Source organism: Triticum urartu, chromosome 4, assembly GCF_003073215.2.
Source record: "Triticum urartu cultivar G1812 chromosome 4, Tu2.1, whole genome shotgun sequence".
In the NCBI taxonomy this organism is placed as follows: domain Eukaryota; kingdom Viridiplantae; phylum Streptophyta; class Magnoliopsida; order Poales; family Poaceae; genus Triticum; species Triticum urartu.
The window spans coordinates 449,308,725-449,335,167 of NC_053025.1; the positions used below are offsets into that span (position 1 = coordinate 449,308,725).

General features: G+C 43.2%; 1 protein-coding gene across 6 annotated transcripts; it reads right to left on the reverse strand.

The window, feature by feature from the left end:
* Nucleotides 1–19,554: 19,554 nt before the first annotated feature.
* LOC125551983 lies at nt 19,555–26,443 on the reverse strand. Of its 6 annotated transcripts, none has more exons than XM_048715412.1 (19): nt 24,243–24,325; nt 24,078–24,146; nt 23,759–23,989; nt 23,437–23,673; nt 23,198–23,290; nt 22,951–23,016; nt 22,794–22,868; nt 22,631–22,705; nt 22,449–22,549; nt 22,035–22,361; nt 21,846–21,941; nt 21,692–21,765; nt 21,504–21,599; nt 21,147–21,384; nt 20,858–21,050; nt 20,679–20,777; nt 20,338–20,591; nt 20,175–20,241; nt 19,555–20,075 (listed from the first exon to the last, which is right to left on the reverse strand). In XM_048715412.1, the coding sequence occupies exons 3-10, from the start codon at nt 23,898–23,900 to the stop codon at nt 22,179–22,181; spliced, it is 972 nt and encodes a 323-aa protein (XP_048571369.1). In that variant the 5' UTR covers nt 23,901–23,989; nt 24,078–24,146; nt 24,243–24,325; the 3' UTR covers nt 19,555–20,075; nt 20,175–20,241; nt 20,338–20,591; nt 20,679–20,777; nt 20,858–21,050; nt 21,147–21,384; nt 21,504–21,599; nt 21,692–21,765; nt 21,846–21,941; nt 22,035–22,178. The 6 variants fall into 6 exon arrangements, with proteins under 6 accessions (XP_048571369.1, XP_048571367.1, XP_048571368.1 ...); XM_048715410.1 differs by having other exon boundaries at nt 20,175–20,248; XM_048715411.1 differs by lacking the exon at nt 24,243–24,325 and having other exon boundaries at nt 20,175–20,248; nt 23,759–23,999; nt 24,078–24,145.

The window sequence follows — 26,443 nt, forward strand, 5'->3', positions numbered from 1 at the left end:
CTTCCTTAAGCATTTTAATAGAGGTGTTGTGATCAACACTACTGGTTGGAATGGCTTCTACCCATTTAGTAACATAATCAACAGCAACCAAAATATGTGTATACCCATTAGAGGAAGGAAAAGGTCCCATGTAATCAAATCCCCAAACATCAAATGGTTCAACAGCAAGTGAATAATTCATAGGAATTTCTTGACGCTTACCGATATTACCTATTCTTTGACATTGATCACAAGAAGAGACAAACTTACGGGAATCCTTGAAGAGAGTAGGCTAATAAAATCCAGATTGCAATACCTTGTGAGTAGTTCTATCTCCAGCATGATGCCCTCCATAAGCCTCGAAGTGACATTTTCGTAGGATTTGTCCCTGTTCATGCTCAGGTACACAATGATGTCTACTACACAACCTTCTTCTTGTAGACGTTGTTGGGCCTCCAAGTGCAGATGTTTGTAGGACAGTAGCAAATTTCCCTCAAGTGGATTACCTAAGGTTTATCAATCCGTAGGAGGCGTAGCATGAAGATGGTCTCTCTCAAGCAACCCTGCAACCAAATAACAAAGAGTCTCTTGTGTCCCCAACACACCCAATACAATGGTAAATTGTATAGGTGCACTAGTTCGGCGAAGAGATGGTGATACAAGTGGTATATGGATGGTAGATAAAGGTTTTTGTAATCTGAAAATATAAAAACAGCAAGGTAACTAATGGAAAAAGTGAGCATAAATGGTATTGCAATGATAGGAAACAAGGCCTAGGGTTCATACTTTCACTAGTGCAAGTCCTCTCAACAATAATGACATAATTGGATCACATAACTATCCCTCAACATGCAACAAAGAGTCACTCCAAAGTCACTAATAGCGGAGAACAAACGAAGAGATTATGGTAGGGTACGAAACCACCTCAAAGTTATTCTTTCCAATCAATCCATTGGGCTATTCCTATAAGTGTCACAAACAGCCCTAGAGTTCGTACTAGAATAACACCTTAAGACACAAATCAACCAAAACCCTAATGTCATCTAGATACTCCAATGTCACCTCAAGTATCCGTGGGTATGATTATACGATATGCATCACACAATCTCAGATTCATCTATTCAACCAACACATAGAACCTCAAAGAGCGCCCCAAAGTTTCTACCAGAGAATCACGACGAAAACATGTGCCAACCCCTATGCATAGGTTCATGGGAGGAACTCGCAAGTTGATCACCAAAGCATACATCAAGTGGATCACGTGATATCCCATTGTCACCACAGATACGCACGGCAAGACATACATCAAGTGTTCTCAAATCTTTAAAGACTCAATCCGATAAGATAACTTCAAAGGGGAAACTCAATCCATTACAAGAGAGTAGAGGGGGAGAAACATCATAAGATCCAACTATAATAGCAAAGCTCGCGATACATCAAGATCGTGCCAAATCAAGAACACGAGAGAGAGAGAGAGAGATCAAACACATAGCTACTGGTACATACCCTCAGCCCCGAGGGCAGACTACTCCCTCCTCGTCATGGAGAGCGCCGGGATGATGAAGATAGCCACCGGAGAGGGATTCCCCCTCTGGCAGGGTGCCGGAACGGGTCTGGATTGGCTTTCGGTGGCTACGGAGGCTTCTGGCGGCGAAACTCCCGATCTATTTTGTTCCTCGATCGTTTTAGGGTATATGGAGATATATAGGCGGAAGAAGTACCTCATGGGAGCCACAAGGGGCCCACGAGGGTGGAGGGCGCGCCCAGGGGGGTGGGCGCGTCCCCCTGCCTCGTGGATTCCTCGTTGCTTTCTTGACGTGGACTCCAAGTCTCTCGGGTTGCTTTCCTTCCAAAAATAACTTCTCCAGAAGGTTTTATTCCGTTTCGACTCCATTTGATATTCCTTTTCTTCGAAACACTGAAACAAGGGAAAAAACAGGAACTGGCACTGGGCTCTGGGTCAATAGGTTAGTCCCAAAAATAATATAAAAGTGGATAATAAATCCCAATAATGTCCAAAACAATAGATAATATAGCATGGAGCAATCAAAAATTATAGATACGTTGGAGACGTATCACACAACGTCTAATAATACCATCTACTTCTTTATAAAGATGTGGGTCATCCCAAAAGTAATGTCTTAAATCATAGAAGAATTTTTTCTTTTGCTGGTCAGCATACAAAAGTAATGTAAAGCTAGGTGGTAAATATTTAGGAACAATGTAATTAGCATAGTCAGCATACCAAAGAGTACTATTAGCAACATTTATTGCAGCTAACTGCTCACCAGGAAAACTAACATCAATAGGTAGTGGACCATCAAGCACATTTTCAAGCCTATACAAGTTATTAGCTACTGGGTTCTTAGCTCCTTTTTTATCAATGATGTGTAAATCAAATTCTTGTAATAAGAGAACCCAACGAAGTCTAGGTTTAGCATCTTTCTTTTCCTTAAGATATGTAATAGCAACATGGTCTGTGTGAACAGTTACTTTGGAATCAACAATATAAGGTTTAAATTTATCACAAGCAAATACCAATGCTGAGAATTCTTTTTCAGTAGTAGCATAGTTTCTTTAAGCACTGTCTAGAGTTTTACTAGCATAATGAATAACATTAAGTTTCTTATCAACTCTTTGTCCTAGAACATCACCAACAGCATAATCACTAGCATCACACATAATTTCAAAATGCATGTTCCAATCAGGTGGTTGAACAATAGGTGCGGATATTAAGGCTTTATTGAGTGTTTCAAAGGCTTCAAGACAATCATCATCAAAAATAAAAGGAATATCGTTTTGCAAAAGATTAGTAAGAGGCCTAGAAATTTTAGAAAAGTCATTGATAAATCTCCTATAGAAACCAACATGACCCAGGAAACTATGAATACCTTTGATATCTTTAGGACATGGCATTTTCTCAATGGCATCAACCTTAGCTTGGTCCACTTGAATACCTCTTTCAGAAATTTTACGACCCAAGACAATGCCTTCATTAACCATAAAGTGGCACTTCTCCCAATTCAAGACAAGATTTGTTTGTTCACATCTCTACAAAACTCGCTCAAGATTGCTTAAACAATCATCAAAAGACTTCCCATAAACAGAAAAGTCATCCATGCAAACCTCAACAATCTTTGCACAAAAATCAGAGAATATAGTAGTCATACATCTTTGAAAGGTAGCAAGTGCATTACATAAACCAAAAGGCATACATCTATACGCATAGGTTCCAAAGGGACAAGTAAAGGTAGTCTTTTCTTGATCAGGTTGAGCAACAGGTATTTGTGAAAATCCAGAATATCCATCAAGGAAGCAAGAGTGTGTGTGCTTAGATAATCTTTCAACAATTTGATCAATAAAAGGCAAAGGGTAATGATCGTTTCTAGTTGCTTTATTTAATTTTCTATAATCAATTACCATTCTATAGCCTGTAACAATTCTTTGTGGAATAAGCTCATTCTTATCATTAGGAACAACAGTTATACCTCCTTTCTTAGGGACACAATGAACATGACTTACCCATCTACTATCAGCTATGGGATAGATTATACCTGCTTCCAGAAGTTTTAATATTTCCGTTCTTACCACTTCTTTCATCTTCGGATTTAACCGACATTGGTGATCAACAATGGGTTTAGCATGAGGCTCCATATTAATCTTGTGCTGACATAGAGTGGGACTAATGCCCTTTAAATCATCAAGCGTATATTCAATAGCAGCTCGGTGCTTCCTTAGAACTTTCAATAATCTTTCTTCTTCATGTTCTGAAAGGTTAGCACTAATAATAACAGGATGTATTTTCTTTTCATCAAGATAAGCATATTTCAAAGTGTCTGGCAATTGTTTAAATTCAAACACACACTACTGCAGGATGCTGCTAACGCGACACTACGATCAGAGACCCTTCGACGAAACTGTGTGCGATGCCATAATCGCAAACGGTGGTGTAAAAAACCGTCAAAAAGGTGCAAAACATTTGCGATGGAGGATGCATCAAACACGGTTCAGATTTTAGTTGCATGTGCGATGCAGGGCATACGGTTCAATTCAATCAACCGTTTGTGATGAGGAGGAACAAAAGAAACAGGCAGACAGATGAAGGTGTGTGCGATGTACAACATACAGTTCGCTCGGACGAACTGTTTGTGATTAGGCAACACAAAAGAAATAGTCAGCCAGATCAAGGTGTGTGCGATGTATAGCATACGGTTCATTCGGATGAACTGTTTGTGTTGAGACATGGGAACCGAAACGGTTCAACTTAACAAGATGTGTGTGATACGCGGCAAACAGGTCTGTAATCAGAAATGTGTGCGAAGACCGATTGAACCGTGTGTGTGTTGTGGGCAAACGCTTGCTAGTATTCAACCGTTTGGGATTGATGAATTCATCATCGACGGGTTCATTTGATGAAGTAGATGATGATCATATGAACACGGACCTATTTGTGATGGAATAGGCCGTGTGTGTGTTGTGGGCAAACTCTTGCTAGTATTCAACCGTTTGGGATTGATGAATTCATCACCGACGGGTTCCCTAGTGTGGTCCGTGTTCATCTGATCATCATCTACTTCTTGTGCTAGCTCAATGTTCCTTCTATGCTAAGTTTCCATTAATTGATTGCGTTTTATGAACACACCACCGTTTCCTGCCATTCCCTCACATGTTTCCCGCCACCCAGCAATATTGCGCATAAACCTAGGCGGCGCGTGGCGCACGGAAGCGATAGGCGCAGCCTGTAGAACATTCTTTTCCAAGCATGCCAACCCACCAAAGCGCTCCCTCTGCCATCAACCTCGTCGATGAGGAAAATGAGCAGGCGCCATGGCCCGTCGAGGCTGAGGCGCTCCCCGGCAACACGATGGACGACGCCATGATGCGCGTCATGCCAGGGTTGAGCAGACCTTTGGCACATAGCGCTTGAGCGCCATGGATCAAGATAGGCATGTCAGCGCCGACAGGCTGCAGCTCGCCGCACAACATGATCGATGGCACGCCACAGAGCAAGGTAGGCGCATCAGCGCCGATAAGTTGCGGTTCTCTGCACGACGAGAACGTAGGAGCACCGCAGAGCAAGAGGCACGACGCGCCACACAGCAAGAGCGGATCCATCGGCGCTTGCCTGCTGTCGACACGGCGTCGCAGCTGGGCACGTGACAACCCACAAGTATAGGGGATTGCAACGGTTTTCGAGGGTAGAGTATTCAACCCAAATTTATTAATTCGACACAAGGGGAGCCAAAGAATATTCTCAAGTATTAGCAGCTGAGTTGTGAAAGTGCTTATGTGAGCCCGAGCTCACAGGCTCTCGGAATCAACACCTTTTATATATCTCGTGATCTATGTCGTGGTGACGTGTATGCTCCTCTTTGCTACTCACCGAAATAGGGCATGGCCCACAGCTCAGGTAACTCCGTGAGTTAGCTATGCGGCGGATCAGACGGAGGGATGACGAGTTGGACCGTTCCGTCACCGATTCTGTCCCACTGAGCCGTTGTACTCATTTAAGGCAAGACGGTTGCCAACTACCAATCTTCTCCGACACTACTTCTCCTCCTCTTTTTAGTTGCGGAACAAGTGAAGCGTTGGGTAGCTTGGCCGATCGATCCAGTGCGAGCGTACCACCAGAATCCAGCCGGAGAGCATGTCTTCATCGTCCTCCACCGCAGTATTCGAGGATCTGCCCCCGCTCATCAGTTGCCTGGAGTGCGGTGGGCGGGTCTTCACCTGGATCGCTCATTCGGGAGCGAATGCTGGAGTTCGTTTCTACAAGTGCGTCAATAAAGATGTGAGTTCGATCCCACCAGTCGTTTCTGTATCTCTTTTACCGCGAGCATCCTCGAAATATAGTTCTAATTCGAGCCCTTGCCGTTGGTGATCTGATTTTTGATTGCAGGCTGGCATCTGCAACTACATGAGGACCAAGGAGGAGTACCTCACAGAGCTCAGCTTCAATTTGGGGACGGCGCAGCAGGCAGTCCACGGAAGCACTCAGGCGGGATCTTACCTTCACCGCAGAGTTCGTCTAGGCGAGCAGATCCACGGCGTTGCAGCGCCCACTCAAGTGTGGAGGGCGCAAACCATGGTCAACCAAGGGGGATCGTCAGCCTCCGCGCTTCATGTGCTTGTGTTTCTAGATGCGGCCATTCTTTTGGTGGTGGTTCTTCTGCTACTGGCTGTGATGAAAGTAGTATTCCTACTTAGCAGATAGATGTAGGCACTGATGATGTACTAGTCCTAATCACTAGATTAGGTATTATCAATGAAGAAGTGGTACGGTAGCTCTAGGGATTTAATTTTGTGAGGGCTATCCATGTAAGACTCATGTATTCGGTCATCTTATGACTAATCAAGTATGTTGAATTATGGATCAATCATTGTTCTACTTAACCAAGTGATATATTTAGTATTTATCTATAATTTCTACACTAATCGTACCTACCAGGAGGGACACGCGTAGTAGTAGACACGTGGCCAGTCACAATAAATTGTACCTACCAGCTCCAGTCGAACCTTATCTCACCCGCTCCATCCACCCCCCACTCACCAGCCGATCCCCATTGCAGCCATTTGTTTTACCCGTCCCGCGGTCAGGTCGTCTCCCACAAGCAATCGCCGGTTCGGTGCCCGCAGGCGACCCAATCCGGCAGCACAACCTTACCTGGTAAGCTCGTACTGTATTTAAGCTTGATCCACTCCCTCCATGGCATAGGAGATTTGCAGAATAGAACTTCTGCTACATTCAAAAGGGGCACCGGATCTCATATAAATCTGGATCTTTGCACAATGTTAGACTAGTTTGGATTCGTACAACATTTGACTTGGATTTGTGACTCTGGATCCGCTCGAGTTAATATAATTGATGGGCACCATGTGTGGTTGGATTTCCATAGTACGGGCATGGCTGATACACAAATTACCTGTAAATATTGCTTAAATTTACGTTAGATGCCAGGTCTTTGCACGGAGGAAGAATTTCTTGTTGCAGTTGTTGTGTGATTGGTATACAACTTTATATACGTAAATGCTAAGTATGATTCGTATCGCAGTCAGTCCCGGCATTTTCCATGAAGCTCAATTTTTGTTTTCTTCGATTTAGGCATCATGTCTGACGCCGGTAGCTGCGAGGGAGCGCCAGAGGATATGGAGAAGCCAGAGCAACCACTTGAGGAACAGACACCTCCAGCCCCCTCATCTCGGATATCAGTCAAGAAAGCAGTTGAAGTAATCGATTCATTCGATGATTACAAGAGGTGGCTCGTTACTGAAATTGGGTTTGGCGGCATGCTGAAACTTCCTGCTATTCAGAAGCTTAACCTGAAGATCAGTGCCTGGGTTATGAGCAAGGTATCCGTTAGGCGTCGAGCAATTGTTCTGTCCGAATCAAAGATCATAAAGTTCTTCGCAGAGGATGTGCACAAGGTGTTTGGTATACCATGTGGCCATCATAGCGTTAAAGGGCGTGATGGTTTCATTAAGCCAGAGGCAATAAGTTTCATAAAGGGCACACTAGGGATGGACAAGACTGGGGTTCATAGCCTGCGTGCCGCTGAGGAATTCCTCATGCGTGAGATATCTGAGTCGTCCAGCAAGCTCGAGAAGGACTGCTTCCAAATTGCATTTGTCATTTTTGTGATGGGTCATGTGCTGGCACCCAGGACAAAACATGATTATGGGACTATAGATTATTGGGGAGCACTTGCGAACACAGAGAATATCTCGCAATTCAATTGGTGTGAGTTTGTCTTGGATTTCTTGCTCGAGGTAGTCCGTCGTTTGAAGAATGATATGATGGCCAATAATCCAAACACCAACCTTGTTGGTTGTCATCTATTTCTACAGGTCAGATAGGTTCTTACTTGTAGTATTAATTATGCGTGAACCAGCTCTCATGCCTATCTTGTTCATAACTATGTGTGTTCAGGTCTTTTTCCTCGACAATGTGGACCTAGGAATTTTCAATAAGAAGCATAATGTCCTTCCTAGGATCAGTGAGTTTGACCAGGGAACAATAAAAACGATGATTACAATGGCAACTGACTTGGGGAAGGGCCCTGCTTCGTACTCAAAATGCATGGTAGCGACGATACTGATTAATTGAAAGCACAACCATTTAATTATTTTTGTTTAGTTATTCGCTTGCCTTTGACAATCATATGTTTTCCATCTCAGATCCGTCAGGGTAGTGATTTGTGCTATGCTCATTGCAATTTATGTGGAGGTGTTGACGTCGCCACTAATCAGGCAGCAGAAGTTGGCAATTTTCACCAGCCAACCAGTCTTAATGAGGAGCATGGAAATCAAATGAATGAAAGAGCAGGGTTGTTTCATGATTCTTATTCAGCAGCAGCCAACCTCATGGATGTGCAGACACCACTACGTGTGTTGGGTCCATTTGATTTTGCAGACCACCTACGCAATTGATACCCAAGTCTGGTAGGTGCATAATCCATCTCCCATGTGTATTTGCATCACTCCTGAATATTTCTACTGGGAGTATTTGTTGTTTCCACTTTTTATCTGTTGTTGTGTTCTGAAGCTGTTGTCCCTGTTCTATCACTGCATTAGGTCAGAGATGAGTTAACATTCATGCTAAAGGAGCAGAATGCCAAGTGTCAGCGTGAAATCAACACGGCCCAAGTCAACATACAGGCAGACATGATCAAGTTTGTTGACAAACTCATGACATCACTTAGCAATAGGTGCATTTGCTGTTCTGCCCGTGGTTTTACTGACTGCCCAGCAAGAGCAATAGCAATTGAGACATCACCAGGTGCATGAACAACACAGTGCAATGAAGAAACTAAAACACATTTTGTTTTGCATGCACATTCAGCTGACTGAGTACTAACTTATTATGCAGCGGACACAATGACGACTTCGGCTGGGCCAAAAATTCCAGGGGTCAGGCTAGACATGTCTGCATGCAAAGGTGCGGAATGTTCATGTTATCATCGTAGTTGTCCTTAGTGTACTTTGCGATGCGGTCATTTGAATGGAAAAGCTTTACTCATTTTGTAGGAGACATGTCTAGAATCAGGGTTGCATCTGAGGTACTGCCAGATCAACAACAAGCAAAAAGGCCAAGACATGATGATGATTTCCTTGCAACACTGAAAGCGGGGATACTTCAGTTTGCAAGGCATACCATGCAGGAAATCAGCGAAAGATTCATTGATCTTCCGAATTATGGCAGCACAACTGTGTTTGGAGAAAGGACTGCTGGACTACCAGGATGGAAATATGTCCACATGCCTGGTTTTCAGACAGACCCATGGATGAGGGGTGTTGTCCCGTGCCCACCTCAGCCTTATGTTTCTCAACTATTAGAAGAGTTCTTTGCTACTGCACCGCCAGAAGTTCTTTCCAGGTGTTCATATGAATCTTTACTCGCCCAGATATTCTTTTTGTTGATTCTGTATGTGGCTGAATAAAATTTTCCCATTTACACTTATTTCATGCCCAGGAACTTCCTTGTGCATGAGAACCCAAGGTTTATACGGATCACTGGGCTAGCACTCAAACAACAGTTGGTTGGAGACGTGTTAATTGATCATGAGCTAATGTCAATCATCATCAGAAGATATTGCCAGGCTGATCAGGAAGCCGATAAACATTCCCCATACCTGACATGGAGGCACCCTCTGGAGCCAAAATTTTCAGTAAGTCCTCTGTTGTTTTTTATGAAAATTCAGTCGAAAAACGTGTAATTGTTGCTGGGCGATGCTGATATATATATATATATATGTTTGCAGAGTCTGGTTTTATCTGAATAAGATTACTTGCATACTATGTCCATCCAGAAGGCACTAGGCGCCATGGTACTGCAGTATGACATTGTTGGGGAACGTAGTAATATCAAAAAATTTCCTACGCACACGCAAGATCATGTGATGCATAGCAACGAGGGGGGGAGTGTGATCTACATACCTAGTAGATCGACAACGGAAGCGTTTGGTTGATGTAGTCGTACGTCTTCACGATCCGACCGATCAAGCACCGAAACTACGGCACCTCCGAGTTCTAGCACATGTTCAGCTCGATGACGATCCCCGGACTCCGATCCAGCAAAGTGTCGGGGAAGAGTTCCGTCAGCCTGACGGCGTGGTGACGATCTTGATGCACTACAGCAGCAGGGCTTCGCCTAAACTCCGCTACAGTATTATCGAGGACTATGGTGGCTGGGGGCGCCGCACACGGCTAAGGAATAGATCACGTGGATCAACTTGTGTGTTCTAGGGTGCCTCTGCCTCAGTATATAAAGGACCAAAGGGGGGAGGCTGGCCGGCCCATAGGGCGCGCCAGGAGAGTCCTACTCCCTCTGGGAGTAGGATTCCCCCCCCCCCAATCCTAGTTGGAATAGGACTTGTGGAGGGGGGAAAAGAGAGAGAGGGGCCGGCCCCCTCTCCTTGTCCAATTCGGACCAAGGGAGGGGAGGGGCGCGCGGCCCATGTAGGGCTGCCTCTTCTCTTTTCCACTAAGGCCCATCATGGCCCATTTAGCTCCCGGGGGGTTCCGGTAACCTCCCGGTACTCCGGTAAAATCCCGATTTCACCCGGACCACACTTCCGATATCCAAACATAGGCTTCCAATATATCAATCTTTATGTCTCGACCATTTCGAGACTCCTCGTCATGTCCGTGATCACATCCGGGACTCCGAACAACCTTCGGTACATCAAAATGCATAAACTCATAATATAACTGTCATCGTAACCTTAAGCGTGCGGACCCTACGGGTTCGAGAACAATGTAGACATGACCGAGACACGTCTCCGGTCAATAACCAATAGCGGGACCTGGATGCCCATATTGGCTCCTACATATTCTACGAAGATCTTTATCGGTCAGACCGCATAACAACATACGTCGTTCCCTTTGTCATCGGTATGTTACTTGCCCGAGATTCGATCGTCGGTATTCCAATACCTAGTTCAATCTCGTTGCAAGTCTCTTTACTCGTTCTGTAATACATCATCCCGCAACTAACTCATTAGTTGCAATGCTTGCAAGGCTTAAGTGATGTGCATTACCGAGAGGGCCCAGAGATACCTCTCCGACAATCGGAGTGACAAATCCTAATCTCGAAATACGCCAACCCAACATGTAACTTTGGAGACACCTGTAGAGCTCCTTTATAATCACCCAAGTTACGTTGTGACGTTTGGTAGCACACAAACAAAGTGTTCCTCCGGCAAACAGGAGTTGCATAATCTCATAGTCATAGGAACATGTATAAGTCATGAAGAAAGCAATAGCAACATACTAAACGATCGGGTGCTAAGCTAATGGAATGGGTCATGTCAATCAGATCATTCACTTAATGATGTGATCCCGTTAATCAAATAACAACTCATTGTTCATGGTTAGGAAACATAACCATCTTTGATTAACGAGCTAGTCAAGTAGAGGCATACTAGTGACACTCTGTTTGTCTATGTATTCACACATGTATTATGTTTCCGGTTAATACAATTCTAGCATGAATAATAAACATTTATCATGATATAAGGAAATAAATAATAACTTTATTATTGCCTCTAGGGCATATTTCCTTCAGTCTCCCACTTGCACTAGAGTCAATAATCTAGTTCACATCGCCATGTGATTTAACAGCAATAGTTCACATCACCATGTGATTAACACCCATAGTTCACATCGATATGTGATAAACACCCAAAGGGTTTACTAGAGTCAATAATCTAGTTCACATCGCTATGTGATTAACATCCAAAGAGTACTAAGGTGTGATCATGTTTTGCTTGTGAGATAATTTTAGTCAACGGGTCTGTCACATTCAGATCCGTAAGTATTTTGCGAATTTCTATGTCAACAATGCTCTGCACGGAGCTACTCTAGCTTATTGCTCCCACTTTCAATATGTATCTAGATCGAGACTTAGAGTCATCCAGATCTGTGTCAAAACTTGCATCGACGTAACCTTTTACGACGAACCTTTTTGTCACCTCCATAATTGAGAAATATTTCCTTATTCCACTAAGGATAATTTTGACCGCTGTCCAGTGATCTACTCTTAGATCACTATTGTACTCCCTTTCTTAACACAGTGTAGGGTATACAATAGATCTGGTACAGCATGGCATACTTTATAGAACCTATGGCTGAGGCATAGGGAATGACTTTCATTCTCTTTCTATCTTCTGCCGTGGTCGGGCTTTGAGTCTTACTCAACTTCACACCTTGTAACACAGGCAAGAAACTTTTTCTTTGACTGTTCCATTTTGAACTACTTCAAAATCTTGTCAAGGTATGTACTCATTGAAAAACTTATCAAGCGTCTTGATCTATCTCTATAGATCTTGATACTCAATATGTAAGCAGCTTTACCGAGGTCTTTCTTTGAAAAACTCCTTTCAAACACTCCTTTATGCTTTGCAGAATAATTCTACATTATTTCCGATCTACAATATGTCATTCACATATACTTATCAGAAATGTTGTAGTGCTCCTACTCACTTTCTTGTAAATACAGGCTTCACCGCAAGTCTGTATAAAACTTATATGCTTTGATCAACTTATCAAAGCGTATATTCCAACTCCGAGATGCTTGCACCAGTCCATAGATGGATCGCTGGAGCTTGCATATTTTGTTAGCACCTTTAGGATTGACAAAACCTTCTGGTTGTATCATATACAACTCTTCTTTAATAAATCTATTAAGGAATGCAGTTTTGTTTATCCATTTGCCAGATTTCATAAAATGCGGCAATTGCTAACATGATTCGGACAGACTTAAGCATAGATACGAGTGAGAAAATCTCATTGTAGTCAACACATTGAACTTTGTCGAAAACCTTTTGCGACAATTCTAGCTTTGTAGATAGTAACACTACTATCAGCGTCCGTCTTCCTCTTGAAGATCCATTTATTTTCTATGGCTTGCCGATCATCGGGCAAGTCAACCAAAGTCCATACTTTGTTCTCATACATGGATCATATCTCAGATTTCATGGCATCAAACCATTTCGCGGAATCTGGGCTCATCATCGCTTCCTCATAGTTCGCAAGTTCGTCATGGTCAAGTAACATGACCTCCAGAATAGGATTACCGTACCACTCTGGTGCGGATCTCACTCTGGTTTACCTACGAGATTCGATAGTAACTTGATCTGAAGTTACATGATCATCATCATTAGCTTCCTCACTAATTGGTGTAGTAGTCACAGGAACAGATTTCTGTGATGAACTACTTTCCAATCAGGGAGCAGGTACAGTTACCTCATCAAGTTCTCTACTTTCCTCCCACTCACTTCTTTCGAGAGAAACTCCTTCTCTAGAAAGGATCCATTCTTAGCAACGAATGTCTTGCCTTCGGATCTGTGATAGAAGGTGTACCCAACTGTCTCCTTTGGGTATCCTATGAAGACATATTTCTCCGATTTGAGTTTGAGCTTATCGAGATGAAACTTTTTCACATAAGCATCGCAACTCCAAACTTTAAGAAACGACAGCTTAGGTTTCTTGCCAAACCATAGTTCACACGGTGTCGTCTCAACGGATTTAGATGGTGCCCTATTTAACGTGAATGCAGATGTCTCTAATGCATAACCCCAAAACGATAGTGGTAGATCGGTAAGAGACATCATAGATCGCACTATATCTAATAAAGTACGGTTATGACGTTCGGACACACCATTACACTATGGTGTTCCAGGTGGCGTGAGTAGTGAAACTATTTCACATTGTTTTAATTGAAGACCAAACTCGTAACTCAAATGTTTTACCTCTGCGATCATATCGTAGAAACTTTTATTTTCTTGTCACGATGATTTTCCACTTCACTCTGAAATTTTTTGAACTTTTCAAATGTTTCAGACTTATGTTTCATCAAGCAGATATACCCATATCTGCTCAAATCATATGTGAAGGTCAGAAAATAACGATACCCGCCGCGAGCTTCAACACTCATCGGATCGCATACATTAGTATGTATTATTTCCAATAAGTCAGTTGCTCGCTCCATTGTTCCGGAGAACGGAGTCTTTAGTCATCTTGCCCATAAGGCATGGTTCGCAAGCACCAAGTGATTCATAATCAAGTGATTTCAAAATCCCATCAGCATGGAGTTTCTTCATGCGCTTTACACCAATATGACCTAAACGGCAGTGCCACAAATAAGTTGCACTATCATTATTAACTTTGCATCTTTTGGTTTCAATATTATGATTATGTGTATCACTATGATCGAGATCCAACGAACTATTTTCATTGGGTGTGTAACCATATAAGGTTTTATTCATGTAAACAGAACAACAATTTATTCTCTTACTTAAATGAATAACCGTATTACAATAAACATGATCAAATCATATTCATGCTCAACGCAAACACCAAATAACACTTATTCAGGTTCAACACTAATCCCAAAAGTATAGGGAATGTGCGATGATGATCATATCAATCTTGGAACCACTTCCAACACACATCGTCACTTCACCTTTAACTAGTCTCTGTTTATTCTGCAACTCCCGTTTCGAGTTACTAATCTTAGCAACTGAACTAGTATCAAATACTGAGGGGTTGCTATAAACACTAGTAAAGTACACATCAATAACATGTATATCAAATATACTTATGTTCACTTTGCCATCCTTCTTATCCGCCAAATACTTGGGGCAGTTCCGCTTCCAGTGACCAGTCCCTTTGCAGTAGAAGCACTTAGTCTCAGGCTTAGGATCAGACTTGGGCTTATTCACTTGAGCAGCAACTTGCTTGCTGTTCTTTTTGAAGTTCCCCTTCTTCCCTCTGCCCTTTTCTTGAAACTAGTGGTCTTGTCTACCATCAACACTTGATGTTTTTCTCGATTTCTACCTTCATCAATTTCCGCATTACGAAGAGCTTGGGAATCGTTTCCGTTATCCCTTGCATATCATAGTTCATCACGAAGTTCTACTAACTTGGTGATGGTGACTAGAGAATTCTGTCAATCACTATCTTATCTGGAAGATTAACTCCCACTTGATTCAAGCGATTGTAGTAGTCAGACAATCTGGGCACATGCTCACTAGTTGAGCGATTCTCCTTCATCTTTTAGCTATAGAACTTGTTGGAGACTTCATATCTCTCAACTCGGGTATTTGCTTGAAATATTAACTTCAACTCCTGGAACATCTCATATGGTCCATGACGTTCTAAACGTCTTTGAAGTCCCGATTCTAAGCTGTTAAGCATGGTGCACTAAACTATCAAGTAGTCATCATATTGAGCTAGCCAAACGTTCATAATGCCTGCATCTGCTCCTGCAATAGGCCCGTCACCTAGCGGTGCATCAAGGACATAATTCTTCTGTGCAGCAATGAGGATAAACCTCAGATCACGGATCCAATCCGTATCATTGCTACTAACATCTTTCAACACAATTTTCTCTAGGAACATATCAAAATAAACACAGGGAAGCAACAACGCGAGCTATTGATCTACAACATGATTTGCAAAATACTACCAGGACTAAGTTCATGATAAATTTAAGTTCAATTAATCATATTACTTAAGAACTCCCACTTAGATAGACATCCCTCTAATCCTCTAAGTGATTACGTGATCCAAATCAACTAAACCATGTCCGATCATCACGTGAGATGGAGTAGTTTCATTGGTGAACATCACTATGTTGATCATATCTACTATATGATTCACGCTCGACCTTTTGGTCTCCGTGTTCCGAGGCCATATCTGTATATGCTTGGCTCGTCAAGTATAACCTGAGTATTCCGCGTGTGCAACTGTTTTGCACCTGTTGTATTTGAACGTAGAGCCTATCACACCCGATCATCACGTGGTGTCTCAGCACGAAGAACTTTCGCAACGGTGCATACTCAGGGAGAACACTTCTCGATAATTTAGTGAGAGATCATCTTATAATTCTACCGTCAATCAAAGCAAGATAAGATGCATAAAAGATAAACATCACATGCAATCAATATAAGTGATATGATATGGCCATCATCATCTTGTGCTTGTGATCTCCATCGTAGCATCGTTATCGTCTCGCCAAGCTTGTGCTTCTACGACTATCGCTACCGTTTAGTGATAAAGTAAAGCATTACATCGCGATTGCATTGCATACAATAAAGCGACAACCATATGGCTCCTGCCGGTTGCCGATAACTCGGTTACAAAACATGATCATCTCATACAATAAAATTCAGCATCATGTCTTGACCATATCACATCACAACATGCCCTGCAAAAACAAGTTAGACGTCCTCTACTTTGTTGTTGCAAGTTTTACGTGGCTGTTACGGGCTTAAGTAAGAACCAATCTCACCTACGCATCAAAACCACAACGATAGTTTGTCAATTTGACTCCGTTTTAACCTTCGCAAGGACCGGGCGTAGCCACACTTGGTTCAACTAAAGTTGGAGAAACTGTCACCCACAAGCCACCTCTGTGCAAAGCACGTCGGGAGAACCGGTCTCACGTAAGCGTACGCGTAATGTCGGTCTGGGCCGCTTCATCCAACAATACCGCCGAACCAAAGTATGACATGCTGGTAGGCAGTATGACTTATATCGCCCACAACTCACTTGTGTTCTACTCGTGCATATAACATCAACATATAAAACCTAGGCTCGGATGCCACTATTCGACAACGGAAGCGTTTGGTTGATGTAGTCGTACATCTTCACGATCCGACCGATCAAGCACCGAAACTACGGCACCTCCGAGTTCTAGCACACGTTCAGCTCGATGACGATCCCCAGACTCCGATCCAGCAAAGTGTCGGGGAAGAGTTCCGTCAGCACGATGGCGTGGTGACGATCTTGATGCACTACAGCAGCAGGGCTTCGCCTAAACTCCGCTACAGTATTATCGAGGACTATGGTGGCTGGGGGCGCCGCACATGGCTAAGGAATAGATCACGTGGATCAACTTGTGTGTTCTAGGGTGCCTCTGCCTCAGTATATAAAGGACCAAAGGGGGGAGGCTGGCCGGCCACATAGGGCGCGCCAGGAGAGTCCTACTCCCTCTGGGAGTAGGATCCCCCCCCCCCCAATCCTAGTTGGAATAGGACTTGTGGAGGGGGGAAAAGAGAGAGAGGGGCCGGCCCCCTCTCCTTGTCCAATTCGGACCAAGGGAGGGGAGGGGCGCGCGGCCCATGTAGGGCTGCCTCTTCTCTTTTCCACTAAGGCCCATCATGGCCCATTTAGCTCCCGGGGGGTTCCGGTAACCTCCCGGTACTCCGGTAAAATCCCGATTTCACCCAGAACACTTCCGATATCCAAACATAGGCTTCCAATATATCAATCTTTATGTCTCGACCATTTCGAGACTCCTCGTCATGTCCGTGATCACATCCGGGACTCCGAACAACCTTCGGTACATCAAAAATGCATAAACTCATAATATAACTGTCATCGTAACCTTAAGCGTGCGGACCCTACGGGTTCGAGAACAATGTAGACATGACCGAGACACGTCTCCGGTCAATAACCAATAGCGGGACCTGGATGCCCATATTGTCTCCTACATATTCTACGAAGATCTTTATCGGTCAGACCGCATAACAACATACGTTGTTCCCTTTGTCATCGGTATGTTACTTGCCCGAGATTCGATCGTCGGTATTCCAATACCTAGTTCAATCTCGTTACCGGCAAGTCTCTTTACTCGTTCTGTAATACATCATCCCGCAACTAACTCATTAGTTGCAATGCTTGCAAGGCTTAAGTGATGTGCATTACCGAGAGGGCCCAGAGATACCTCTCCGACAATCGGAGTGACAAATCCTAATCTCGAAATACGCCAACCCAACATGTACCTTTGGAGACACCTGTAGAGCTCCTTTATAATCACCCAGTTACGTTGTGACATTTGGTAGCACACAAAGTGTTCTCCGGCAAACAGGAGTTGCATAATCTCATAGTTCATAGGAACATGTATAAGTCATGAAGAAAGCAATAGCAACATACTAAACGATCGGGTGCTAAGCTAATGGAATGGGTCATGTCAATCAGATCATTCACTTAATGATGTGATCCCGTTAATCAAATAACAACTCATTGTTCATGGTTAGGAAACATAACCATCTTTGATTAACGAGCTAGTCAAGTAGAGGCATACTAGTGACACTCTGTTTGTCTATGTATTCACACATGTATTATGTTTCCGGTTAATACAATTCTAGCATGAATAATAAACATTTATAATGATACAAGGAAATAAATAATAACTTTATTATTGCCTCTAGGGCATATTTCCTTCAGACATCACATCAGCTCAGCTGGTACGCCACACTAACTGTGTGCGCCATATTTTTCATGTAGATCCATTTTGCTCATAAGTTTGCACCAATGTCTCTTTTGTCTGTATTGTAGTTCTTCACGCCGGTTCCACGACCTGAGGGATGGATTGTGATATTCTGGGACATGGTTGCCCGTGTCATATATGTCATTGATCCCATGTACAGCAAGAACAGCCAACCACTCATAACTGAGCCAAGAGACGAGATCATTGCTTGGAAGCTACATGATGCATTGTTCAATTGTTTTGCTGAGTACTATGCTGGTTGGCCAGTCAAGAAAGATGCGTGGAAGCTGAAGTGCGTTGCCCTTGCGGATAGCATTTTTACTCGGTACATCAGCTATGAACTATGTCTCTAATTACAGTAAGCCAGTCTTTGGTTCTAAGCATTTTTTTATTCCTTCAGAAATGATAGTGGAGCATGCGCTGTCCACATCACACGTCACCTCGATGGGCAAAAGTTAAAGATTCCCCTTACCAAGGTTTGCTAACGAACTCGGATGTTGCACAGTACTGTCATACATTTCTTCATAATTCTACCGTTGCACAAGTCCGATACCCATTGATCCTTCTGCTGCCGATATCCCACAGCACACCATATCAAAAACAAAGCGGGAAACCCTGCATGAGTGCATGAAGTTGCAGGCCAATTTCTCGTCCCACGCGCGAGACATATTGTGGCGTCTCCTTGCACCAGCAGACTCTATGTTTGAATCAGAGTGAACCGGCGAAGCAACAAAGTAGCGGTGGAGACACTGTTGGCGTCTCCCACAACATACTCGTTGGCGTCTCCTCGCCCCAACGAAGTCGCGGGAAACCATGTAGTGTTATGTTCCTTGTCTTTATGTTCCACCAGTAAGCGATACGATATTATGCTCCGTAGATCGTAGTAACAAGTTTGTTCTATGCGCCACGCTTGAGACTCTAGTCACGGTGTTAGTCATGCAAACCAACTTCCATGATGTATAACTAAAATCCCCTTGTCATATGTGGATTGCATTATGTGAACTAGTTTGTTGGTCTCTACCGTATCAATGTTTGTTCATGTAAAGTGAATGAGTTCACACAATTGACCATATGCCAAGATAGTTCCATTTAACCGAACGCATAGGCACAATCAACAACCATGCCCCCATTGTGTGCGCGAAACAATTCTTGTTTTAATTTACACAATCCACAGTGCACACTACTACCATCATGGTTATCATAATGCTCAAGCTCGCCCCAACCATAAGTAACCAAGCATTCTTCTTTGAATTAGGTAGAAGTGAAATTTTGACACGATCCTTGTTGCTACATGGAAACAATTGTCCATTTTCATTGGTTATCACACAACAATTGGTAACAATAATTGTTCAACTGAACATTATAATTTCTGACCATGGACAGTGATCACAAGTTACACTTGCACACACATGTCTTAGTTACATATTACCGACAAGGGCACATGCATAATAAATAGATAGAGGTTCTACATGACTGGTTCAGAAGCAATTTGTGAACAACTAAGAGATGGTAGCTAGGCTGGGAATATGGGGTAGACGCTACATTGGTTTTCGTTTCATAGAGGCTGAAAATATGGGAACCATTACCACACCACATATATGTGGGATGGCAACTAACATTTCCTGCAGAGGCAAACACGCTTTTCTTCGACAGCCAGCATATGTTGAGCTCGCAAATCATAGGTCCAAGATGTATTGTCTTGTCGTCTACCAGCTTAGAATGGCAGCACCTCCTGAATCATGAAGTCGGGCAACTCTCTAATGTTTCCCCTCATGGAAATAACTTCATATGCAATTGACTGACGCAGATAGTTTAGGCGGCTCTGCGAAAAAGAAGTTTTATTAAGCTGACAGCATTTCTTCTGATGACTAAATATGATCACAGAAATCAGCGCATGATGGTGTTGTATGTGTGTGCTTACAGGGGTTAGTATAGTCTGGAGATATAGGCCAGTGTACTCCCTGCTGTAGTTGACAATGTGCAACGAACTGTCCTCTTTGCATATACGGTGCAAAATGAAAATTAGTCCGATATTTTATTTTTAGCATTATATACAAATGTCAATTCTCAATGAGCAAACTCACAGTTCACAGCTAGCATGCATGCCAACATTGTAGTGGATGGTCCAGCCTTGAGCTGGCACGTACCACCCCGTGATGTTCTCATGTATGCATCGCCGAAGTCCTGCCAGGATGAATTTTGCATTGTCTTCATGCTTGTATCGCATCTCATTGATAGGCTCGGACGTCTCGCATGGGTCCATGACCAACAAAGTCCTTTCTTCAACATCCACAACATATAGAGACCAGCTTTCCATCATTGGAACTGGGAGCATTAGCTGCAAGCATGCATGTTGTTAATATGACTTCATTTAGCAACCATATTTGTACTTGTGAACATATTTCTTTTAGCACAGAAACTATACCTTCTTTGTCCATTGCATCTGATAGCCGAGTGCCTCATAACTCATCATCTTATTCATGAATTCAAAGTCCAAATCGTATGACCTGTACATGAGAGCTAGCTGGAAAACAACATACGCAATGTCAACCACTGCTCTGATGTTCGGAACAACAGCAAGCTTTCAGGTAAGTACAAACTCACCACAAAACGCAAGTCGAATATATGTCGCCACCTGATCTCCCAGTCACCGTACATGTGTCCATCCTTCCATGTAAGCATTCACGAAACTGCTCCCCAACCCACGCTTGTTAGGTGCCCATTTGGCCCAAATTCATTCACAAAGTCTTCCCCCGACATAACTATCAGATATGGGACCAGGTGTTTGTACCATTTCCTGAAATTTTCCACAAATACATGTGGCAGAAAGCATGGTCAGCCATGATTTTCGTTATACTGTTACAATGTAGACAACATCAAAACGTTAGCTCACCTTCTGAGGTTTCTCGTGCTACTTCGGCACATTTTGCCCCAAAAATCAAGCACATTCCTGGCAAGCGGCTCCTCGTGTTTTAGCCCAACCTTACCTGAGAACTTGTCTCCCCTATCACCCATTTCCATTTTAACTATGGTCCTCACCATGCCTATGTGCAACCATAGATTCCTATTCATTCGGCTTGACACAAAGTTGGTGCCCCTGAGTGACTCATCATTTCCTCCAGCAGTCGTTCCTGGTTATGCAAATGGTTATTAACCCGTTAGATACATGCCTGACGCGCATAGATTTACAAAAGTTATGACTATGCAAGTGCTTCTTAATCAAGTTATGTATGTACGTAGGGCAACCAACCTTGGTTGTTATCAGTCATTGATGGCTGCTGGTTCATTGCATGATCACCACTCCCAGCAGTATTCACTGCCGCCGAGCTCTCCCCTATGGCCCTGACTGTTCAAACAAACATATCTGATGTATCAGCAACGTTACGCATCTCATGTATGAGCACATTTTTACAAGTTATGATTTTTTATTTTGCTCACTTGTTATTCCTGGGAATACATATCCGCAGTGCTACGAAGAACACCTCTGCCTATTGGTATGGCCTCAGCTCCCTCTGTGGGAGATTAATGCATCATTCTTGTTATTTTTCATGTAACAATGTATCATATTTTTTTGAATATAAATTCTACAAACCTAGATGATCCTGGACAGTCATGTCAGCTCGGTTTAATCCATGCCAACGTCCTTGTTGGGATTTCACTGCTGCCGAGCTTCCACCTATTTCCCTAACTAATAGCATTAATAGGACATGCGTAGGTATGTGTTAGTGCGGCCTCAATGATATTTCATAGGCTTTCCACAATTTCATATTCAGATGCTTACCAGTAATTCCTGGGAAGACATAGCCTGCGTTGCTCTGAAGGACACCCCTGCCCACTGTTTGTGAGCCATCTTCGATGAATCCCCTTGAAGGGGCCATGTCATCAGCATCTCTCTCCGTTTGATTCATCATGGCAATGTCGTCTGTCAAATTTTGTCCCCCTCTGTCATCACTGTCATTGCATTCATCCGAACTCTGTATGTGTGCTGCGTGTCTGTCTGATCTTTCAAGGCGTCTTCTTTGGCGGCACTGTTGCCTCCCTCTATTAGCACTTCGCTTCTGTCGCCTCCTGAGCCCTGGTTCTGAGTTACCGCATCCAGTGACCATGTCTGCATGCCATACACACACAGTAAATACTTAAACCTGTAAATGATTATGAAACATTCAAACGAATATTTTTTTGTCAAAAATAGTACCCTCTGTGGATTGTCAGTTGCAGCTATGTCATATGGAACTTCTTCTCTATGTGTAATGCCACCGTAGCCAACTGGTGGTGATGCTCCAACATATCCCAGTCCTACATGTTTCAGACATACAATCAATTGTCAGAAACCGAATTAGTTGAATGGTTGCTCTCATATGTAGCCAGACCACTCACCGTCTATTGTTGTTTGAAACTTGAGGCTATGATTGTTTCCTCTGTTACGAGTTCCATCCTTAATGTTTAGGTTTGCTGGAATAGAATAAAAAATTCATCATTACTGAATTAGTTATGTTACTAAGATATTACCATAGTGACAATCATATGCATGCGTTCTAACCTGGCATCATCACTGTTTGCACAACCTCTCCTTCAACTGTTTCAGTCTTCACATTTTCAGTTGCAATAGTATGGTCTGCAAAAACAAATTGAATAGTTTATAATTATTTCAAGGTCCGGAAAGGGTTCCTACGTCACAACAATTTCAATCTTCATACCAGGCAGTCGAATAGATCCGTGACCATATTGCTCTGGACTGCTTCCTGTCAAGTCAACGATTGGCACTACAAGGAAATTCAAATGGTTTAGTTCCCAAAATATACATCATCATATTCGTGCATGGTACCGCTTGCCATACCATTGCATAAACACCAGTTTATCAGAAAAAAACATTCCTTTTTGCTGCTCACCCACAATGTTATTTATATTTCCACTGAAAACTTATATCATCTACTGATCACTAACCTGCAGGCTCAAATGGTGGGAGAGCCACCCATGCTGGCGCATCAGTTGGCACTGGTCCGGCTTGTGTCTCGGCTAAGGCAATCCATGGAAGAGCTGCCGACGTTTTTGTATTATCGTTAGAACAAAGGTAAACCATTGAATACACACCGGTTCAACAAAAATATGGCATTCCCTTACCGCTCACCCACAATGTTATTCATACTTTGCACTGAAAACTTATTCAATTACTGATCACTAACCTGCAGGCTGAAATGTTGGCAGATCAATCCCTGACGGCGCATCATTTGCCACTAGTCCAGCCTGTGTGCAGGGTGAGGCAATCGCTGGAAGAGCTGGCAACATTTTGTATTGTAGTCCGAACAAAGGTAAACCATTGCATACACAGTATGTATGGAATATTAATCTCCAAAAGAAATCATTACCTGGTATGTTTATAACTGGGCCTCGACGGAGAGCTAGAGCTTGTTGACGTCTCTCTGCAACATTTACACTTTTCAATTTCCAAACTTTTATTAATTTATGCCAATCTTTATGACGCTGCTTCTGGTTTGCTAAACTTACCCTCACGTTGTAGAACCCTCACATGATTTCTTCCTATGCGTTCATACTGTGTCCTCCTATCTTCATCACTATTTGAAGACTCAAACTCACTTTCTGGTTCCATTATCTTTTTCCCATGATCATTTGGATCGGTTTCCACCATGCGGCTTCCTCTTTGAGCTTCATAGCCTCCCTCATTAATTACAAGGCGTTCTTGATCATCGTCCTCATTGATTTCTGGAGCTTGAGCCTCTGCAGTGCACTATTATAAGGTCAGTTCACTTCCCAGTCTGTACCACATACACATATAGTGATACTCTGTTTTGGTTTACCACCCTACCTTGCACAGTGATGACCACCTAAATCACTTCTCCTTCACTTTCAATTTCAGAAATCTCTCCATTATATTCTGGAAATTAAAGGAAAGGTGTATTAGTTATGACAAATTCAGTCTCCATGGCATACTTACCTCTACCGCTTGTCTCTTACAGTAACAAACCATTACCTTGGCTCCTGGACCGGGACTGCGTGAAGCTGTCATTTTCCCCTGTTTCATCATTCAGAATGACTGCCTGAGAAGGATTACCTTGCCCCGTGATAATAGCAAGCAAACCATGACTAGTTGCAGTGCGCACTTGATGACTATCATCTTCCTCATCGTATGTGTCGTAGTCTGGCACTGCAATTTTAGACTTGCATCAGTTGAACATTTCATTTTTGTGCCATTTATGCAATAATCACAAAGTTGTATGTAAACGGCCATTGTTTCCTGTTAATTATTACTAACCTGTTGGCTCACTACATTCGTTCGCTTGATCCCACACAGATATCTGCCATCCATGCGATCCATGATCTTCATATTCATTAACTGGCATTTCTTCATGGATGACTGGATTTGCATTGTCGACTCCGTCTTCATTTGCATCACCGTTTGAGCTACGTTCATCATGGGCATCTACTCCACCATTTTCGTTGTCACACACGAACAACTGATTGGATTGGCAATACATGTCATACAGTTACTAAGTATGTATAGGGAGCAATACAAACGCACATGAAATCCAGAGTATGTGACTTACTGAATTAGTTGTTGTTGCCATCAGAGGATGCCACATCCATTCTTGTTGATCCCTGTAGCCTTCCGGCCTTGTCTGCAACCCAAATTTATGTTATTCACAATCGTTACTCCTCACATGATCACTGAACAAACAGTTATAATTATCTCTTATTCCAAATATGGTATGCATGGACTGATTACCGGGTAATGTCCTGGGTTCTCCCTCTCTAGCTGAATTAATTTCTTAACTATTGGACAAGAATAAGCACAAATTCTTGGCAGCGGTTTGGACCTCAAGCTTGCAAAACCATAATCCACCCAGTCCAGTTGGAAATACTGCACATGCAGATAGATTTTTTTAGCATGAGTGCAAAATATGTTTGATTAAAGGGTCGAAAAAATCACTAATTAGAAGAATGACACTTCTATTTGTAAAGACTTGCCTCCAAGAAATTTGAATGTCCACCCAAGATAGCATTCTCAGCCCTAGATGCCACGTTGGATTGGTATCTGTCAGCAGAAATCGCCATCACATCTATCGCATACCGTGCAATGTTGTACTCACCTATGGCCCATGGATCTTGTACCAGTGGCAATATTTCTTCTGGAATGGCAGATACGGACTGCCTTGGACCCAACAGAGTCAACACAACCAACAAGGTGGATGCTACTGCGAAGGCTATGGTCTCCTGCTTGTTCATGCAGCAGGGATTTAGCCTACTAATGACATACTCAAGATCAGAAACCTTTAGTCCACCTCTACCTCGCAGGCCTATCATCCCTCTGATTCTCCTGACAAGACCAGATCTGTCAGTAGGAGTGCTAAACTCTATTATCCTGCCATGGCCACGTACGCCTATAGGATCATAACAGCATCCACATCTCGGATTGCTCTAACTTGCCCATCTGGCATTCTTAGTGTTCTACTTCTAATGTCAATCCTACCCATTTGTTCAGCAGTGAAAACACTATCTACTGGTCCAGCATATCTGTTTGTCAGCAAGCTAGCCATACCGCTCGGCTCCATTGCATTGTAAAATAAAGTACCCAACCCTAGGAAAGATGCACTGGCGAACATTGATCTATAAGCTGGCTCTCGTCTTCGTGCATTGACCACCACCATGGCATCGCTTCCAGAGTGCTTGTTCCTCCTCTTCGGCCGTCCCCTGTTGTGGCTGCGCAGCCTTGGTCGCTTCGGCGTCCCAGGAGGCCTGGCCATCTTCCCGTCCCGATCTGCAATCAACAAAAAGAAGCCCATCCGGTTATTTCCTTGATGCGATTCATAGCTCAGATCAAATGCCAGCTAAAGTACGAAGAGGCTCGACGGTAGTCTACCGTCTAGCCGTCGCAAAAAGATCAACCTGAGCAACAAAACTACATAGGTAACCAAGAAGTAGGCGCCGGCGGAGCAAAACCAGTGGTTAGAAACCCGATGATTGAAGAAAATGACAGGCCGGAGCACTGTCGTCGGCAAAGTATGGGGAAGAAATGTCGGGCCGGGACCAAGCTTACCAGAAAGGCACGCGCTGCCTCCGCTGTCCACCAGAGTTAGCTCAGATCTGATTTCTCTTTGCTAAGCTCCAAACCTAGAACAGAGGCATACTGTGCTGAGTGGGGAATTGAGCAGAGGAGGGCACGCGGTGGGGGGT

Coding starts and splice junctions, on each gene's coding strand:
- LOC125551983 (XM_048715412.1), bottom strand. CDS start 23,900: ATGGTGGAAACCGATCCAAATGATCATGGGAAAAAGATAATGGAACCA. Junction 23,291..23,436: donor GCCAACATTTCAGCCTGCAG/GTTAGTGATCAG, acceptor AAACGTCGGCAG/CTCTTCCATGGATTGCCTTA. Junction 23,017..23,197: donor CCCACCATTTGAGCCTGCAG/GTTAGTGATCAG, acceptor ATTTCCTTGTAG/TGCCAATCGTTGACTTGACA.